At 45.4% G+C, this 19854-nt stretch overlaps 2 protein-coding genes across 4 annotated transcripts; both read right to left on the reverse strand.

The window, feature by feature from the left end:
- Positions 1-968: 968 nt before the first annotated feature.
- Positions 969-3466, reverse strand: LOC119237685 (WAP four-disulfide core domain protein 6A-like). The gene is made up of 4 exons (XM_037501635.1): positions 3376-3466; positions 2153-2284; positions 1357-1508; positions 969-989 (listed from the first exon to the last, which is right to left on the reverse strand). The coding sequence occupies exons 1-4, from the start codon at positions 3464-3466 to the stop codon at positions 969-971; spliced, it is 396 nt and encodes a 131-aa protein (XP_037357532.1).
- A 1420-nt stretch (positions 3467-4886) lies between these two features.
- On the reverse strand, positions 4887-19330 carry WFDC8 (WAP four-disulfide core domain 8). 3 transcript variants are annotated; one of them, XM_054697904.1, is made up of 10 exons: positions 19230-19330; positions 18940-19022; positions 17996-18047; positions 15278-15369; positions 14074-14183; positions 11632-11772; positions 10239-10406; positions 7775-7915; positions 6122-6263; positions 4887-5229 (listed from the first exon to the last, which is right to left on the reverse strand). In XM_054697904.1, exons 1-10 carry the CDS (start codon positions 19272-19274, stop codon positions 5169-5171), a joined length of 1035 nt encoding a protein of 344 aa, XP_054553879.1. In that variant the 5' UTR covers positions 19275-19330; the 3' UTR covers positions 4887-5168. The 3 variants fall into 3 exon arrangements, with proteins under 3 accessions (XP_054553879.1, XP_054553883.1, XP_037355347.1); XM_054697908.1 differs by lacking the exon at positions 7775-7915; XM_037499450.2 differs by lacking the exon at positions 18940-19022 and having other exon boundaries at positions 19230-19261.
- Between the last annotated feature and the right edge of the window lie 524 nt (positions 19331-19854).

The following is a 19854-nucleotide window of genomic DNA, read 5'->3' on the forward strand; positions in this document are numbered from 1 at the left end:
GTGTCAGCCGCTCTCAGGGAGCGAGAGGCACCTGAGATGTGAACAACATCAGGTGTTCACGAGAATGGGCAGGGCTCCCGAGATGCCGTATTTTTTCAAATCTGGAAGTTTCCTTTGCTGTCATTAGTCCATCACTGTTGTCTTTCAACTGGGCGCTCTTCCACGCGGGGTGTCACTGGAAGGCCCAATGACTTCTTGTTCACTGAAAACTGCACAGAAGGAGCAATTGCAAAATATCCAGCCTCTTCCAGAGGGACGAAAGGTGGGGGGGGGGTGAGGAGCAAAGGGTGGAGGGGGCCCCATGGGCTGTGGCGGGGGATTATGGCTACTTTGGTGGTGGGGTGGAATACGCTTGAAGACCTGTGAAGCTCTACCTTAGAATATAGTGCTGAAAATGATCACTACCTCAATTAATAAAGAAATAAACCAACAAATAAAAAGAAATATTGAGCCTCAGAGACATCAGACCTCATGGAGCACTTTATTAGGGGAAACAGGCTTCCTAAAAACACGTGGGGGCCCTGGAAGTTGAAAAGATAGGGTTGCATACTGAGAAGGGGGTCCAAAGGTAGCATGTTTGAAGAAGCAGAGCTGGGGGAAAGGAGCAGAAAACCTGGAGGTTGGAGCAGCCGAGGCCCTGTTGGCTGAGACTGGGCCAGTGGAGCCAGCACTGAGGGTGCGGGGAGAGCCTGGAATAGGTCCCCGTGCTGGAGGTTGCCCCGCTTCTTATTCCAGCAACTCTGCCAAACAGGAAAGAGAAGAGTGAGATCCTTGGACCCCACTCACTTTAGCAACCAAATCGTAGAGTTAATGGGGAAGGGAGGTGGCATCATTTTTTAGGCAGGAGGTGACTTTGGGGCTCAGAGAGCTACTGGTCTGGTTTTCCCAGTAGCTTCCTAATTTATGCCAATACCCCACTGTCATCACCAATGACATCCTCTTTCACTCTCAGAAGTGTCTTGGTTTGGTCAACCAAACACAGAGTTGTCCTAAAAAGGCAAAGGAAGAGAATTGGTAATGAGGTCTTGGGAGAAGTCAAGACCTGGAATGATTGGCTGGTGAGTGACGTCACGGCTCTGACGTGGTTGCAGACACTCCACCACCTGCCTCCTCCCTCTGCAGCCCCTCATAACCTTGTTCTTACCCACTTCCCTTGACTCCTGCATCCCTCCCACCCTCACTCAGAACTCACCCTCCACTTGTTTCTCAGGGAGGTGCATTCTCCCCTCCGGATTGGACTGTTTCTACCTGCCCTAGACGTTGCCAAGTTCCGGGAACTTGCTGGCCAACACCAGGCAGGGCCCAGGTGAGCCTGGAAGACAGCGGCCCCTAATACTTACATTTTTTTTTGCAGACTTTCATGCAGATATCTTCAGATTGGAAGTTGTTATTGTTTCCTAGGCAGCCACCGTAGATGAATGCGATGCAGAAGTTGACGACTTTATCATACCACCAGCGTGGAAGGAAGGCCACGCAGGGACCTCTATCCTCTGGCAAACTGCACAGGTCTGCAGGGAGATCACGGAACAGAGCCGTTTGGGTGCCTGACTCCCTGAAGGACATTCCAGGCGTGTGCAAAATCATGGAGGAGTGTGAAAGCCTGGTTTTTTTTTTTTATGTATTTGTGCGGTTTTTGTTTTTAAGCTTTATTTATCTATGCATACAAGAACTAGGGTACAGGCCAGAGGTGCGGGGGTGAGATGATTCACCAGAGACAGAGTGGGGAGCAGAACAGGCAGATTGACTGAAATACACTGCTGAGGGGAGCAGCAGGTGAGACAGGAGAGGTCTGCTGCGCCATGGGGATAGCTCCCTGGCCGGCTGGGGATTGAACTCATGCTGCAGAAGCTGTGGGTAGCTTCACAGTGCTCTGCTTAACCCCAAGTGCCACCAGGGAGGTCCCCCCTATGTCTCTTTTTTCTTACAGATGAGGAAACTAAGGCCCATAAGGGAAAAACTGCATAATCACATCACAGACTTAAATAGGGACAGAAATGAAATAAAGCCCTTGTTCCCCAATACCTCAGTTCGGTACTGATGGGGTTTGTATCAAGTCTTCAGCAAACCAAAGGCGGGGTCTGACAAGGTCATGTAGGTGGGCAGAGTGGGGACGGGGGATGAGGACATGGGTTCCCCTGGGACCGCAAGTTACCTTGCTTGGAATTTATACATTTCTTTCCACAGCTAAGATCACAACACTTCATCTTCGTCGGGCAGTCTCTGTGCTTTTGACAATGGCTCCTTTCTCGATATTTGCAATTTTCTTTGATTTTGGGACAGGAATCTGAGAGAGCGGAAGATAAATTTGGGACTTTGAAGGGGCAGATGACCCCCTTCCAGGCCCTGGGACCCCTGCAGAGTTAGGGCAGTTCATTTTCCCTTCCCTCTCCCCGGAAGAGGGTGGCCTTCATGAAGGTCAGCATTTTCATACTGTTATCTCCATGCCCCCACCCCATAACATCTCATCCTAAACCTCCTTCCCCACAAGGTTTCAGGGGAAGGAGTCGAGGGCTGTGCTAAGTGCTCAGGCTGTGGGGTTTAGACATTCTCGGGGATGGGGAGGGCGGTTGTTGCCCCTCTTGGCCTCTCAGATCGAAATCTCCATCTCTGGAGGTAAATGACTGGACCTTTTAATTCTGTGCGAGCCTGAGGCCAGCAGGCACCGTCTCTGAACCTTCATGAGGTCCTCCCTCACTGGCCTAAAGGGTTGTTTAGAGGCTTAATGTGACAAAGCTGGGCGTGGTGGTAAGGGTGGGCATAATAATAGTGACTGATATTAATGAAGCTCTTACAGTGAACCTTTAGCCTCATTTCAACTCTAGGAGCAAGTTCTATCAATGTTCACATTTTATGAACAGGAATCTGAAGCCCAATGAGGTTATGTGAACCCGCCCAAGGTCACAGGAAGACTAAGGAGTAGAGGCAGGACTTGTACCTGCAGTGTATGGGGGCTTCAGAAACCATTCTTTACCCCCATAGGCAAGGAACCCCTGTGGGAGTGGGTGTGGGCACGGGGAGACTTCTGGGGAGAAGCTGGAAGCTGATAGAGGTGATGTTGGGACAGTGGCCCCTTCCCTCAGGGAAGGCCCTGATGCTTCCCAGCTCCTCTCCTCCCTTCCTGGTCTCCAGGAAGAAAAGTTCCTCATGATGACAGTGGGAATCATTCACACAGATTAGGTTCCTGCATTCCCTGGGGGCAGCTTACCATGTGACAGGCGGTCAAAAGAAAGACTTCATATGTCCCCCCCCCCACCCCCCCCTGGGGCCCCAAGCTGAGGTGGGGAAAGCATTATTCATCCGTAGACTTCTTTGTTTCATCCCCCCAGGACAGTTCCATATCTCCACTGGACTGAGAACTGAGGCCCCAATACTTACCCCGAAGGGATCCCTCAACCAGCCCAGTTTCCCGGACACCCACAAGAAGGATGAACAGTACCAGCACTGGCAGAAGCCCCGAGAGCTCCATTTTAAGAAGGTCCAGCTGGCGGCACCGCAGTGGGAAGAGCTGCTCAGCACTTCTGGCCCTGGCTGCTCTGGCACAGCGTCTCACCCTGGCGGCCTCAGTGCCCACAGTGTGGAGAGAAGCCAGCCCCACCCCCTCAGGGGAACACCGAGTCCTGGAGGTCAGTGGGGGGTTGGGAGGGTGAGGTGATGGGGACTAGCTGGCACCTCTAGCGCCAACCCTGGGGGCTGGGACTCTTGATAGGCATCTCCTGTCCCCGGCTCTCTGAGGACCTCTGGCTCTCTGGTCAACCAGGGAGAGGGGCCCAAGCTTGGAAGGGGCTTTCTCCTACTCTGCTTGTCACCCAGGGCTGTGCCCTCCGCTCAGCCCCCCCGATCAGGAGTTTCCCAGCTGCATCTGAAGTCAGTGCCTAGTGCCCTGCCTGGCAGAAAATAACACTCAGAAAATATATCCCATGTGGATAAAAGTGCCTTGAAGATCACAAATCACAGACCACCGTTCTGCCCTCCTGACTGTGCCAAGCGAGGAGAATATAGATCACAAGTTAAGGCAAGTCGAGACAGGGAAAGCCAAGGGGAGTGTTTCAGATACCAAGGCCCCTTTCCCCACAGTCCAGCCATCTTGCCCAGAGACCAGCCCTTCATGAACCCGGGACAGTGCCAGCCCAGGTGAGCAGAGAATGATGACATGGTGGAGGATCTGGTCATTCCGAGAATCTGAATATTATATTGGTCAAGGTCTACACATCTCTTTCTACAGTTAAGTAGGAATACTTCTTCTTGTCCAGACATTGTTGAATTTTGTGTAGGCTTCAAAGAACACAGAGCTGATATTTATTTTTTTTAAGATATTTTTATTTATGTATACAAGAATTGGGGTACAGGCCAGAGGTGTTGGGGGGTGAGAGGATACACCAGAGACAGAGTGGGGAGCAGATCAGGCAGATTGACCAAAGTACGCTGCTGAGGGGAGCAGTGGGTGAGTCAGGAGAGGTCTGCTGAACCATGTGGGTAGCTCCCGAAGATTTATTTATTTATGCATACAAGAACTGGGGTAGAAGCCAGAGGTGTGAGGGGTGAGAGGATTCACCAGAGACAGAGTGGGGAACAGAACAGGCAGATCAACTGAAATACACTGCTGAGGGGAACAGCGGCGAGTCAGGAGAGGTCTGCTGCGCCATGTGGGTAGTTCCCTGACCGGGGATTGAACTCGAGCTACAGTGGCTGCGGACAGCTTCATAGGTTGTGTCTTAAACCCCTTGTGCCACCAGGGAGACCCAACCTGATATATTATTTTAAAATATTAGATCATTGGAAAAAATAGGTAAGCTTCCCAAGCTAGATTTTTTGAGATTAGTGTGACTCAAATAGCAAAACAAAAATCACAGACTTAGTTTTCTTTTGACTACAGATGTGAAAATTCTAAATAAACTATTTTCTAAAAGAGTCAATAACGTAATAGTACAAGTACACCCTCCATAAAATGAAGGTCATTCCAGGAATGCAAGATTCAACCTTTGAATGTTTAATAATAAGAGTTATTATACCAACATACCAGAAGAGAGAAACCATTATATGACTAGGTGCTTAAAAGATATTTGAAGATAAAATTCACTCTATTTCAGGAGAGCCTCCTCGGATCAGTTAGAAAAAGCCTCGAACCACTTGAGAATCACCAATAACCAATGTGCTTTTCACTTCCAGCTTCATATACTTTCCAGGTAGTCATTTTCTGGGTAGTAGATCCCATAACTATGTCCAGGATTCCTAGATGGCAGTAGGGAAATGTTATACCACCTAGATTCTATTTAATGGTTTACTATGTCAACTTTATTTATTTATTTTTTAAAAATTTATTTTTTTTATTTACACAAGCACTAGGTATAGTCAGAAGTGCAGGAGGGTGAGAGAATTCACCAGAGCCAGAGCGGGGAGCAGAACAGGCAGACTGAGGAAGTACACTGTTGAGGGGAGCAGCGGGTGTAGCAGGAGAGGTCTGCACGCCATGTGGGACGCTCGCCGGCAGCCAGGGATTGAACCGGTGCTGCAGAGGCTGCCGGCAGCTTCGCAGCCCAGCGCTCAACCGCTGCGCCACCGGGGAGGCCCCAATATCAAATTTATAATGAGAAAGTTAACATTGCAAGAATCTGGGTGGAGGGATAGTATATGCTTGAGTTAATGGCTATGTATAATAGAAAGATAAATGCAAGTAAAATGTGAACAGAATACTCCCCCCAAATACATTTGGTAATAAAAATTTAGCAATAATTGCCAAGAGCAGATGTCCATGATTAAAAAGGAAGCAACCCAAGTGGGATAAGATCTTTTTATCCCAAACCCAACAACAAATGTCATTTTACGTAGCAGAGACACATTGACTTTATAATAAAGAACTAGATGAGAATAAATATCACTGACTTTACCTTCAACACTGAAAGTTCTAATACTATAAGAAGACAAGAAAAAAACGCTAAGTCACAAAGTTGAAAAAAAGAAACTTATCATTTTCAGATAATGTGACTAGTATGAAATCAGAGTAACCCCATTAAATATTGTTACACTTAACAAAGCAGCTTGGAAAGGAATTTGGATATAAGACAAGACTCAGCTTTTTATTAGGCTACTCATCATTAATAGGATGGTAATATTTTCTACTTACTGTTCCTCATTTGGGTTCAGGCATATCAGCCCACAGCGTGAGCAGCACTTCTCTGTCAGTGGACAATCACTATCCTTCAGACATGTGGGTCTATTAATCTTTAAACAGTCCGTGGGCATTGGTGGGCATTCACCGTCTTTCACTACATGGGATAAAATAGTACATTTGATCTTGATCATAGTTGGAGAAAATTTGGAGAATGTAATCCTTGGTAGGGTTTTCTTCTGGCACAGCCTCTCACCCTTGCCCCGCCACTGCTCCCCTCAGAATAACAACAGAGTGGAGGAGCCAGGGTATTAATATCCTATAATTTATAATTTGAGAAGCATCTAGCAGTTTTGTCATCTCTGACTTATAAAATCTGATATATAAATCTTCTTGCCCCTATAGAATTAATTGGGGTTCCCTAATTCCAGAATACCAGAGTAGCAAGAATACTAGACAGCACCCAGAACTACCTTGTTTTGTAAGTGATAGAAATCACAAGCTCTTTGGGGGCTGTGAGTTACCTATAGCCACACAGAAAACCAGTAGAAAAACTTTTGACTCTTTCCACCTTCACATGAAGTACCCCCAAAAACACTGTCAATACCCTGGATAAGACTATGCTACCTCAGCAGTATACCAGGGGATAAGCACAAGCTTTAGACATTGGAGAGTTGATTTCCACCCTGAAAGCATTTTACTACCAATTTTTTCACCAGTACATTTTGCAGGATGTGAATATGTTATACATGCTCTAAAGTCCTTTGTAAACATGAAGAATTGTTAGGAAGATAAAAATCAGTTATGAATTTTTGTGTAGGAATTAGTGGATATTGTCTTCATGTAGGCACTGAAGAAGGGGACTCAGAATATGTTTCCATGGTGAAAATGGGGAGTAATACCTCGCATGATTGGATTTGAAGATCAGCACAAAGGTCTGCCAAGACAGGAGGGCAACATGACAACACTGACTGACAGGGTATTAAAAAAGGAAAGGATCGGGCCTCCCTGGTGGCACGAGGGGTTAAGACACAGCCTATGAAGCTGTCTGCAGCCACTGCAGCATGAGTTTGATCCCTGGCCAGGGAGCTACCCACATGGTGCAGCAGACCTCTCCCATGTCACCCGCTACTCCCTTCAGCAGTGTACTTCAGTCAGTCTGCCTGTTCTGTTCCCCACTGTCTCTGGTGAATCCTCTCACCCCCCGCACCTCTGGCCTGTACCCTTGTTCTTATAGGCATAAATAAATCTTTTAAAAAACCAAATAAAAATAAAAAAGGAAAGGATCTCTAATACCAAGCTCAGGGACAGTCCCTATTCCATGTGGCAGCATCGCATCCTTTTTTTTTTAAGTTTTATTTACTTATGCATGTAAGAACTGAGGTGTAGGCCAGAGGTGCAGGGGGTGAGAGGACTCACCAGAGACAGAGTGGGAAGCAGAACAGTGGATCTACTGAAATACACTGCTGAGGAGAGCAGTGGGACAGACAGGAGAGGTCTGCTGTGCCATGTGGGTCAGCAACCTGGCCGGGGATTGAACTCATGTTGCAGAGGCTGGTGATAGCTTGATAGCACTGAGACTTAACCCTTGAGTCACCAGGGAAGTCCCCAGCATAGCATCCTTAACAGAGGCTCAGTAGACCTTGAGAGACAGAGCCCAGTGCTCACCCGTCCAGGACTCGGAACAAATAAAGCCACACATGGATTCACAACACTTTTCGGCATTGGGGCACTCGATGTCACTCTTACAAGAAGATGTACAGGCCAGGTGATCCCTCAGAGGAAAGTGTGGGCATTGTCCTTCCTTGACTAAAACAAGAGCAGATGTGAGTTCCTTCCAAGCCCGCACCAACCTACCACCCTTCATACAGTATCTCTTTCTTATGACTTAGTTCACACTACCCTGTCCACCTCTAGTAGTCTGGGAGGAATGAAATGCCTTGCCATAAGGCAGGATGTAGCAAAGAAAGGGTCAGGCTTGGTGTTTGAAACACCAAGGTAGAGCTCAGTCCTGCCACTTCATGAATGACTTCAGTTTCCTTCTCGATAACACAAGAGCAGTTACGTGAAATCTGCACAAATCAGTGTAAGTCATTGTAGGGCATTTGGTTTTACTTTGAGTGACTGGCATGATCTGACACACTTTGAAAAGATAATTGCGGTTACCATGTTGATAATGGACTGGAAGGAAGGAAAGGCAGAAGCGGGGAGGGAGGGTCTTAGTAAACTGCTAGAGTGAGCCAGGTGAGAACTTGCACCTGAGTTCAGGGTGGTAGCTTGTGGAAGTGGTAAGAAGTAGTCAGATGCAAGATCTTTTTTCATGGTGAAACTAATTAGTTTTCCAACTTAATGGATGCTGACTGAGAAAGAGAGGTACTAAGGGTGATTTAGAAGTTTTCTCCAAACAACTTGGAGAGAAGTATGGATAGAGCTGGTTGGGTCAAGGGGTTCTTAATTTGAAAGGTTAAAGGCTTCAGTTTTAGACAAGTTCGTTGTGAGATGTTTTAGACAAGGTCTAGGTGGAAGTGCAGAGAAGGCAGTTAAAGTTTAGAAGTCTTATTCCAGCTGGAGATACAACTCTGTGGACCCCTAGGACACAGATGATATTTAAATCAATTCTTTGGGATTTTGTGTATGTCTTCTGTGTCCTCAACTGATCGCAAATTCTAAGAGGGCAGAAAATGGCTTTTTACTTCTTCTTCCTCCTCCTTCCTCAGACAGACGGGGGTGTGTTTGCTCTCAAGGCTATTGCCATGTTCTCTCTAAGCTCCAGAACTAAATTTCCCACAAACCAGCCCAAGTCCACCTCCCCAGCTTCTTTTCCCTGCTGGCTCCCGCAGGCCAAGGTCTTGTTCATGGCATTATGATTCCTTACAGCCTTCCAGAAAGGGAAACTTGTGGTCCTAGTGTCATCAGGTCAGGTTACAGGATTGCCTTGGCCATTCAGGCTCACTGGGGCCATGGAATTAAAGTCCCAGTTCTACTCTTGATCCATTGAGTATTCTTGCATGACTCATTTTGCTTCTCTAACCTTGTTTCACTGTCTATAAAACAGTGGTGGTGGTATATTTTTAAGCCTGCCTCTCAAAACCTGAAGTCAAAATTCTAAATGTTGCCTTGTAATCACACAGTGCTGCATCTTGAAGGACAGTGGTCACCATCTCAATTAACTTTAGTGATGCCACACCACTGGATAGCCATCATGTCAACTCACCGTGTCCTTGGTCACGTATAAGCCTAACAACATCTCAACAGTGTAGTTGCTATCATTCCAGTATTACTGGGAACTCAAAGAAGTATATAAATTTTCAGCAAGTGGGAAAAGTAGAATTTTAATCCAGGTCATTTGGCTCCTAAATGCGATAAAATACTAACCCCCAGCATTATTGCTGATGGTCATTATCCTAAGGAATGAATTCACTGCCTTCACCGTCACAGATACCCTACTCTTCACCCATTCCATACTCTGCCTCCATGGGACCCCAAGGCTGACTGTCCGCTTCACTCTTGGGTGAGTTCTCAGGTCAATGTGAGGAGGAAATACCTACTTCCAAGGGCCCCCAGTTCCCATTAACTGAAGTTTATAAACAAGTTATGTGCACTGCCCCATTTTTTGACACAACATCCCCATTAGGTAAATACCACTATTACCCCCATTTTTGAGGTTTAGAAAACTAAACCTCATAAAAGGCAGGTAATGGACCTAAGACCATCTAGCCAGTGCTAGACAGAGCTAAGAAGTGAACCAAGGTAGCTTTAAAAAAAAAAAAAAGATTTATTTATACGTACAAGTACTGGGCTGTAGGCGAGAAGTGTGGGGGGGGGTGCGGGTACAAGCATTCACCAGAGACAGAGTGGGGAGCAGAACAGGCAGACCTACCGAAATACACTGCTGAGGGGCCCAGCAGGCGAGACAGGAGAGGTTTGCTGTGCCATGTGGGTAGCTCCCTGGCTGGGGATTGAACTCATGCCTCAGTGGCTGGTGATAGCTTCATAGCACTGAGACTTTAACCCCTGCACCACTGTGGAGGTCCGAACCAAGATAGCTTAATCTGGAAGTCTGAGCCTGTAACTGTGCTGGAATACTGTTACAAGTTAGACTACACTAGGTTGCCAAGAATATGGGTCTTACCAGTTAACAGGCAAGCCTTCTCACAGTCTTCCAAAGTGAAGAAGTTGTTGGCATTCCCATGGCAGCCTTGATATGTAAAGGATTGGCATAACCGTTTTTCCATATCAAAATGCCAGCGCAATTGATTACTCTTACACTTTCCTGAGTCTTTGGGTAGCATACAGGGTTCTGAGGGCAGGAAGCAAAGAAGGAAGAACTTAAAAGGTAATGAAAAAGGGGAGGGGTCAGGCCCTCAGTGTTTGTATAGTTTGTGGTAAAGGCAACCCAAAATAAAAAGAGCCATACCCAATAAAAGTTCTAGTCCTAGCTCTACTGTGAATACTCTGTTGTATAACACTGCTGGGCATCATTTCTACCTTGCAAAGAATATAGTGGAGAGTATATGAGATGCTTTGGAGCTGATCTCTCTTCTGCACAGCTCTAACTTTGGGAGAGAAACACTTCTTCAGTACCTGTACCCAAAGTGTCTGCCAAAGGACCTGACACACAGAAAGAATGAAATATCAAGGGGAAAAAAAGCTCCTCATTTCTGGAAACTGATCTGAGCTCACAGTTAAGCCATGTTGTTCCCCCATTGGACATAAACAAGATTTACATTAAATCTACATTAAACAAGATCACCCCCAAAAATTCACTGTGAAATACAGAAAAATACCAAACACCTAAGAATAACTTAGCCTCCTCTACTAATTACAGCCTTATCCTCAGTCTAATCTGTTCTCTCTAAATAAGTTTCACTGAAATACTCAACCATAGAATTATTCCTACTTTCTGACAGCACCCAATCTACAGTAATCCCCACTTCCTTAGTGCCGCCCCCAAATCACCCAATCAAAGCCTTGATCCTCTAATAAATTCTTTCTAAGTTTCTTACTGAGGTGTCTCAGGCTATCTATGGTAAATGTTATCCCTCACTGAAATAAGTAATAGACCCAACTTATTCAATTCCAGGTGTATTCTCGATGGTCTTTGTGAAATGAATGAATGAATCTATAGGAAACAGATATTTTCCTATACATATTTGATGCTCAAGACTTTGAGCTACCAGAAGTCTTCTTGAAGGTCAAAGGTCCCAAAACCACTCCAGTTTCTAGGTTAACTAAGATTTATATTTGCCACAGTGCCAACAATGTCTCTTGATACATGGTATTAGTTATTTGTGAAAGAGTGAATGTTGGATCAGAGAAGACTAACACTGTTACACAATGCCCTCTACCATGACTAGACTCATTGGTTGTAATGAAAGTTGGGTGTGTAATTAGAAGAGAAAAACACAATCCCTGTCCTCATTGTCTGCCATCCAAGGGAACTGTTCAGTCAGTTCTGGGCACAAGTAAAATGCTTCAAAAGTCACCTCTGCCCTCACCCAGGCCCTCAGCCTGGATGCCCTTACCTTGGAACGGATCCAGGCACCTCCTCCCACAATTGAAAGAGCAGCACTTCAGGTAATCATGGCAATCCAAATCTATTCTACACACATCTGGAACTTTAGTCCTACAGATGAGCCTTTCTTGAGGGCATGTTCCTACTTTCTCTGCAAGAAATATTCAAATGCACATCCCTTTAGAGTTTTAGCTAAAAATCTAAAATTCCTCCCATGGCAAAGGTATGTAGTAAAATCCTTTTGACTCTATACGCCACCTTCTGTCCTCAGTTCTTGCTCAACTTTTATCTAGGAGCTGGGTCTGCCTCTCACCACTCTCACCCTATTTAGGTATAGCTGAATCAGGAATTTGTGCCCAAATAAAACAATGTAGCAGGGGGAAGGGAATTAATTAAAGAAATGAACATAGTGTAAGAACCTTCAGGGACAACTTAAAGAGAAATAACATCAGTAGTATGGGGGTCCCAGAAGGAGACAAGAAAAAGAAAGTCATATAAAGTATTTAAAGAAATGATCACTGGAAATCACATCCATCTGGAAAACAAACAAGACGTTGTGATCCAAGATACCCAAAGATTCCCAAACAAAAAATATCACACTGACACATGCCAAGCATTTAATAATAAAACTGAGAACCAGTGACCAGGGCAGAATATTAAAAATCATCCAGGGAAAAAGAGTAACTTATAAGGAAACACCAATCAGACTGTCAGTGGACTTTTCAGTAGAAGCATATCAAGCACAAAGGAACTGGAAGGAGATATTTAAAGTACTTAAAGAAGAGACTTCCAACCCAGAATCCTTTACCCAGCAAGAAGAAAGAGCAAGGCATTTTGCTGAAAAGAAAAAGCTATTAACAATTTCTTTCAAACGGAAAGAAATTCTAAAGGGGTTATTATAAAGCAACAGAAAAATGAATATGGAGGCAACAGACACCACTGACTATTGGTACTTTCCAACTATATTTCTTACCCTTCATACTACCCTTAGTATATGGTTCCTAACCTGCAGCGAACAGCAAATTCTTCTGTGCATCATCTTAAAATTATAGACCATGGATTGAATCAAAATCTCTAGAAAGTGATGTGTAGAAATCCAAATCTTTTATATGCTTCACATAATCCTGTAGCATGTCAGGCTGCTATTTGGGATCCACTGGTCTAGGTTTGGGCACAGAGAAAGTTAAGAAAATCAAGCAGGGGTAACTCTAAAGTGATAAAGAAACAGACTCTTTAGGATTTGAAGACAAACTTCCCTTCTCACTTGTGTTGACTCAATTCAGTTCTACTTTCCTCCTGCCTCCAGGGCCCTTTCAACCTTTGGGCATCAGTCATTGTAACGCCTCTCCTCACTGTCAGTTTGAACTCTGACTTAGAATTCTCCTCCCTTCCTGTCAGCACTTTTCAGTCTCCCCCCTGATACGGACACCCCAAGGGCTCCTCTGCAGTTACTGGGACGCTCCCCAGAGTTCTGGTCTCAGCCTTTCCCTGTTATTCAGCACACACTCCCCAGCTGTTCACTCCATCCCCGTGACCCAGACCTTCCCTCTCTTCCAAGCTAACGACATCCAACCATAGGGGAAAACACCATTTGAGCATCTCTTCAGCACTTCTGTCTCAACATGTTTAAAACTGAACTAACCTCTCCCTGGCCCTATCCAATACCTTCTTTCTGTTCCCATCTTGATATTTTCCATCCGCCGTCCCTAGTCTGTTATCAGAATCTTGATATTGACTCCTCCCTCATTAGCACCCAAGTATCCTATGAGACATAGATTTGGCTCAGTCCTAGCTCCTAAATCTCTCCTCAAACCCCACCTCTTATCCCTCTTTACTACACACTTCCTTGGATCAGCACCTGACATGCTCCCAACTCTCTCATAACCATTACAATAATCTCCTCACTGTTCCTCTGCTCTCACTGATTCTTTTTTTTTTTTTTTTTTTAAGATTTATTTATTTATTTATTTATACAAGCACTGGGTACAGTCAGAAGCGTTGAAGAGTGAGAGAATTCACCAGAGCCAGAGTGGGGAACAGAACAGGCAGATGGACCGAAATACACTGCTGAGGGGAGCAGCGGGCAGCAGGAGAGGTCTGCGCGCCATGTGGGACCCTCCTCTGGTGGCCGGGGAGCAGCCAGGGATCGAACCGGCGCTGCAGAGGCTGTGGACAGCTTCGCAGCCCAGCGCTCAACCGCTGCGCCACCAGGGGAGGCCCTCACTGATTCATTTTTTAAAGTAAACTTGGAAAAGATGCATAAACAGCAAAAATTAGGGAAATAATTTTCAGGGAGCAGGTGAGGGAAGAATTTGAAGGACCCTGAATAGATGAGTAGGGCTAGTTCTACTGAAGCTACCTACAATAGAAGTGGCCTCACCCAACTCAAGTCTTTACCTCGTGTCTAACCCTCAGTTCCCAAGAATGTCCTATAAGGAAAAGCTGAACCCACTTTTGACTTTGTGGAGTAGCACTGCAGATGTCTGTTCCAAAGAGAGGGAAAGCATCAGCAGGAGAGCTACATTCTTCCAGGGAAAGCTGGAGCTGTGGAGAGGAAGGTGCCTATATGGGATGAAAAGAGGGGAAAGAGTTTAGGCACAAGCCAGAGAGACACAAAAAAACAGGTAGATGAATCTTAGCTGATCCACCAATCCCTGTAGCCAGATGACAAAACAGAGACATCAGGGGGAAGGGGTTATCTGAAGCCACATGGTGAAGGGCAGGACCTTCCAACCCCATACCCTCCCAGGGGCCCTACACTCTGCCATGGTGTTGGACGTTGTCTTACACAAACACTTGCCCAGTGTTCTGCTCCTGGGTGAGCAGTCACAGGTCAGTGATCATAGGGATTTGTCTGGAACAGTTGCAAGGCTGGTTTGCCCACAGCAACTGCTAAGGCAACTCCATGTATACTAGTAAGTACATTCTCCTCGCTCCATCGATTGAAAGAAATGGATGGTTAGAGATTTTCAGGAGGGTCTGGCATATGCCATGGGGTCTTATTGTCCCAGAAATAAAAAGAATCCCAGATGACCTTGTGTTAACAAAGGGATCCTTCTTATTCCTTCTGATGTTGTCCCAGACTAGGAATTTATGAAACCTCCAGACAACCACATTAATAGATGATCTTCCCCACTCGCTCAGATTGTTTATCCATTCACTGGGGAATGGACCTTTGGGTTGTTTCCAGTTTGGGGCAATTATAAACAACCTCCTTATAAATATCTATATGAAAGTTCATGTGTGAACATAAGTTATCACTTCCTTAGGTAAATAACAGGAAGTAGAATTGCTGCGTTTTATAAGTATATGTTTATAAGAAACTGCCAAACTGTTTCCCAAAGTGGGTGTACTATTCTGCATTTCCAGTAGTGTCTAGGAGAGTTCCACTTGCTCCACATACTTGCTAGCACTTACTATTGTAAATGTTTTTATCTTAGTCATTCTAATAGATATATATCGGTAAGACTGCAAATACCTTAAGAGATTTAAGTAATTAGTTTACATTTCTAGGACTCTAAGAATCTCAATCATTTAGCATGATGGTGGGGACTTTTTTTTTTTCCTGTTTCCCAACTTTCCCTAAGACAGAGGACTCCTTGGTTCCTCAGTCTGGGTGGTCAGGAGTCTCCCCAAAACCCCATAGTTGAACCTACCTCTTTTCCCAGCTTCTCCAAGTGGCCGAGGTTGCTCGTGGCTGTAAACTGAGAAGCATTTTGCAATCAAAAAATCTATGGATGTCCAGGAACTGGGGAAACAGTGCATATTTCCAGGTTACAATCATTGAGAACTACTGGCAAATTCCAAAATAACTCCACTACATCCTACTCCCCCCTTAAGCTGCCTAATGGGAGCACACTGAGCCTCAAGCCCTATTTCCATGGCTGAGAGCTCCTTGCTCAATTCTTCCCCATCCTAGTGGCATGGTATAATCTGTTGCATAGCCATTCAACCAAGAATGTGCCTCTACCCTCAGTCACTGGGCAAGACACCTAGAGCAAGATAATTAGCTCCATAGTCTCTGTAATACACCTTGCTCCAAGCTCACCCTCCAAAGACATGATCTTCTAAATTACTCCTACTCAAACACTGTTGGTGAGAATGTCAATTGGTGCAACCACTATGGAAAACAGCATGGAGGTTCCTCAAAAACCTAACAATAGAGCTACCATATGATCCAGCAATTCCACTTCTGAGTATTTATCCTAAGATTATGGAAACAATAAATCAAAAAGATGTGTGCATCCTCACGTTCATTACAGCACTATTCACAATAGTGATTTTATACAAGATATGGGAATAACCTAAGTGTCCATCAGTGGAGGATTGGCTAAAGAAGATGTGGTCCATACACACAATGGAATACTACTCAGCTAAGAAAATAAAAGGAAATCTTGCCATTTGCAATATGGGTGGACTTGAGGGGCTTATGCTAAGTGAAATAAATCAGAGGGAAAAAGACAAATGCCATATGGTTTCATTCATTTGTGGCATATAAAGAAACAAAGCAAATGAACAAACACAACAAAAACAAAGCCTTAGACTCTGACAACAGACCGGTGATTACCAGAGTGCAAGTGTTGTATGGACCAGGTAGAAGAGCTCAATTTCGTTGGTGATACCTGGTGACAGACAATAGAATGGGGACTGGGGAGTTAAGGACAGTTGGGAGACACTAGCCAGAGGGCAACAGCCTTCAATTATAAAATAAATAAGTTCTCAGGATCCATATGCATTGTAGTGATGAATTGTATTTTATACTTGAAAATTTCTAAGAGAAAAGATCTTAAGTATCCTCACCGCCCCCCAACACACACACATGCACAAAGAGATGTGAAGGGCCTCCCCTGTGTGCAGCGAGTTAGGCACTATGCTGTGAAGCTGTCCACAGCCTTGACAGCACGGGTTCGATCCCGGCCTGCCGGTGAGAATCCCACATGGCACAGCAGACCTCTCCTGTCACATCCACTGCTCCCCTCAGCAGTGTATTTCTGTCATCTGCCTGTTCTATTCCCCGCTCTGTCTCTAGTGAATCCTCTCACCCTCCCACACCTCTGGCCTGTGCCCCAGCTCTTGTATGAAAATAAATAAACCTTAAAGAAAAGTAAGTGTGAGGGGAGGGGTATGTTAATAAGCTTGATTGTGGTAATCATTTCACAAAATATACCTATATCAAAACATTACAATGCACACCTAAAATATAAACTCCTTATCAATCAAAACTCAATAAAGATGGAATTGTTTAAATATAAAGGCCTTACTGGGTATTCAGAGCTAGATTAATAGTTACTTTCTGGCAACATTTTGAAAAACTATTTTTTACTGTCTTTAGGCTTTTGTCGCTATCTTGAGAAATTCTAGATTAATCAAATGATTTCTTTGTTTTTAACCTCAGTGATATATTTTATTCTAGTTATCCTATTGGCATTTTTCAATATCCTCTGAAAGAATTTTTATATTCTCTTAGTCATGCTATCATCGCCATCCCCTATCCCTTTCCTTTTATTTCCCAGGCACTTTGTCCTCTGCAAACAATAATTCCAGTATCTGAAGTCTCCATGAATCTCTGTTGTTCCTCTTGATTTTTTTTCATCTTGTTTTCTTAGACTGCGTGTGAATTTACTTTTCGTGAGTCCTTATCTAGTTCTTATGTAGCTTATCTTTAACATCATTTTATCTGCAGAATTTCTTGGAATTCTGTGTCCAAAGGCATCTAGTTTTCCAAATCAGTCTGTTCTTCCTATTTCCCTAACCACCCAGGATATTTTGAATTAAGTTCAGCTTCAGATTTCTCAGACTACACCTGTGGCACTGCCATGTAAAAAAGCTGGCTAGTAGCTATGAATTCCTGGAGGAGTCTTTCTATCCACTCTACTGAATGGAAAGAGAATATGTGGAATATATGTACCGTGGACCGTTACATAATCTGGAAAAGGAAGAAAACTAACATATACTAGAATGTGTGTAATCTGGAGGCACTAAGCTACAGGAGACAAATCGGTTCCTAAACCCAAGTTCTGTATAATTCTGTGCCTACGAGATACCTTGAGTCGTGAGCTGCATAGAGACAGAAAGTAAAAGGGTGGTTTCCAGCCAAGGAAGAGGGAGATGGGGGGCTTGTTCATGCATGGGTACAGAGTTCCAGTTTTGCAAGATGAAAAATCTTCCGGAGCTGCCGGGCGACGTGGTCTCCAGGGAATGGCACTGACCCATGTTAGGAACAGTTGGGATGTTCAACTTCATGTGATGCGTATTTTACTACAATTAAAATTTTTAATGGGAAAGGAACTGTTGGATTCTGCTCATAGACATAGAGAGCTGATTAAACCTTCCAGTGCTACACTGGAGAAAACTGGATGACTCCTTGAACTCACCGGAATACTGAGATCACCGGCAACCAGCCAGCATCTGGGCACAAGCAGACACCTGCAGGGAGAGAGAAGACAGGAGCACTGGTTACCTGGGAGCCAAGCACCAGACCCAGGAAGAGGGTTCAGCTCAGAAGGCTGACACTGCTGGAGACCGGGTGTGCACTGGCAAATGGAACAAAGCCCCCGGCTGCTTGTGGGTAGCCCCAGCCTCTGGGAGACTTTTCCCCTCAGGAATCGCACTGGGCATTCTCAAAGAAGACTTTTTTTTCCCAAAGAAGACTTTTAGAGAGCTGGAAAAATCTTCTTTGTGATGCAGAACTGGGGAAGGGAGAAGATAGCAGCCACCATGGAAAGGGTAAAATAATTCCACCTGGAAACCATCCTGTTTTTCCTACTGCATGAAAGTTTTAATGTGGAGAGAGAGAGAAACAAGCAACACTTTGCCCTTTGGGCACAGGGGAAATCTCATTGCCCCTGGAGGAGGGCCAGGTTCAAAGCTCTGTGCTGGGGGAGGGAGGGGAAGGGTGGGCTACTAACTACTAGATATCCCTGAGGCCCAGGGACAGGGTGTCTGCCAAAGACTGAGGTTTAATCAGAACAACAGAGAATGGATCCCAGCACCCCCACTCCCTACACGCGCACACACACACACACACACACACACACACACACACAGTGAAGCTAGAAGTCTCAGTAACAAGTGACTGGTGAGAGACAGTCATTCTCAGAGGCACAGCAAAGCTGAGAGTGCAGCCATCATCTTGGGAAACCCTCTGGGAGACACAGCTCCACCCCAAACACAGGTATTTGTGTCCTGAAGGAGGAATGTGAGGTCTGTGGAGCCTTCCAGGTAACCGCAGCAACTCCAAACCACAAACTCAGCCTGGCTGGGACTTAGAGTAACACACACTTGGCACTGGAGGCCCAGCAGGAGGGACGGAACCTACCACAGAGATGGAGAACGACCCCCCGGTCTTGGCTGCTGGGCCCTTCCACTGAGGACAGAGGGAAAAATCTGGACAGCAGGAAGCTGTAGGCAGAACGAGAAAGAAGGTCCTCCCCGGTGAGGACATCACTGGGATTCTCCTCCTCTGGTATCTCCTGGCCCGCCTACAAATAAGCTCTAGGGTGCAGACAGAACTGCAGGAGAAACCCTCGAGCCGGGGCTGGATGCACGGGAAGGGGAATCTGTGAGGGTGGGAAGGGAGGGAGAGGTCCCTGATGTGGCTCTGTTTACCTTCTTTCTCTCCTTTGCTCTCCTCTGCCTGTACCCCGAAGGCATTCTTATGCGGCAGCTGGTTTGGGATAAGGAGGCCTCAAAACTGGAAGGGCCAGGGACCCTCCCTTTGTCCTGTGCACACTGCTTCCAAGAGGGTGGGTGGACCCCATTGGCTCTTTTTTGCTCTCTTTGTTCTCCTACCACTTGGCCCTGGGGAAGTGCCAAGCAGAACAGGGTCACCAGACCCTCAGCTTTTTGAAGCCTTGGGAAAACTGCAGATATTAGGGAAATCAGAGCGGGGGAGGCTAGGGAGACGAACCATCAAGTCTATTTATGAGTCTTCTTATTTGACATACTTTGAGAAATGTGCTGAGCTGCACCAACAGCTACCTCCCACGCTAGCCTGTAGGTGGTGCATTTGCAGGGAAAAGACTAAGTGAACTGCACAGGCTTGGAAAACAGCTGACACTGGAACTACAGCCCACAACAGACAGGTTGAACTTTTTTTCAACCTGCACCCAACCATTTCAATTACTTTAGAAAACAAAATCTCAACAGCCTCTATTGAATTTAAATAAGAACCAGAGCCTCAGGCTCTCCAAAATGTCTAATACAAAATCCAAAATAGTGAGAGGAAAAATGG

Source organism: Talpa occidentalis, unplaced genomic scaffold (assembly GCF_014898055.3).
Source record: "Talpa occidentalis isolate TD23 unplaced genomic scaffold, MPIMG_talOcc4v2.1 talOcc4.10, whole genome shotgun sequence".
In the NCBI taxonomy this organism is placed as follows: Eukaryota; Metazoa; Chordata; class Mammalia; order Eulipotyphla; family Talpidae; genus Talpa; species Talpa occidentalis.

Excerpts from the sequence above, each read along its gene's own strand:
- LOC119237685 (XM_037501635.1), bottom strand. The coding sequence starts at position 3,466 with ATGGAGCTCTCGGGGCTTCTGCCAGTGCTGGTACTGTTCATCCTTCTT. Across the intron at positions 2,285-3,375 it reads GGTTGAGGGATCCCTTCGGG|ATTCCTGTCCCAAAATCAAA; the intron begins GTAAGTATTGGG and ends CCGCTCTCTCAG. Across the intron at positions 1,509-2,152 it reads ATGTATAAATTCCAAGCAAG|ACCTGTGCAGTTTGCCAGAG; the intron begins GTAACTTGCGGT and ends ATCTCCCTGCAG.
- WFDC8 (XM_054697904.1), bottom strand. The coding sequence starts at position 19,274 with ATGCCTTCGGGGTACAGGCAGAGGAGAGCAAAGGAGAGAAAGAAG. Across the intron at positions 11,773-14,073 it reads GCTACTCCACAAAGTCAAAA|AGAAAGTAGGAACATGCCCT; the intron begins GTGGGTTCAGCT and ends TATTTCTTGCAG. Across the intron at positions 6,264-7,774 it reads TTGTTCCGAGTCCTGGACGG|TGAAAGACGGTGAATGCCCA; the intron begins GTGAGCACTGGG and ends TATCCCATGTAG.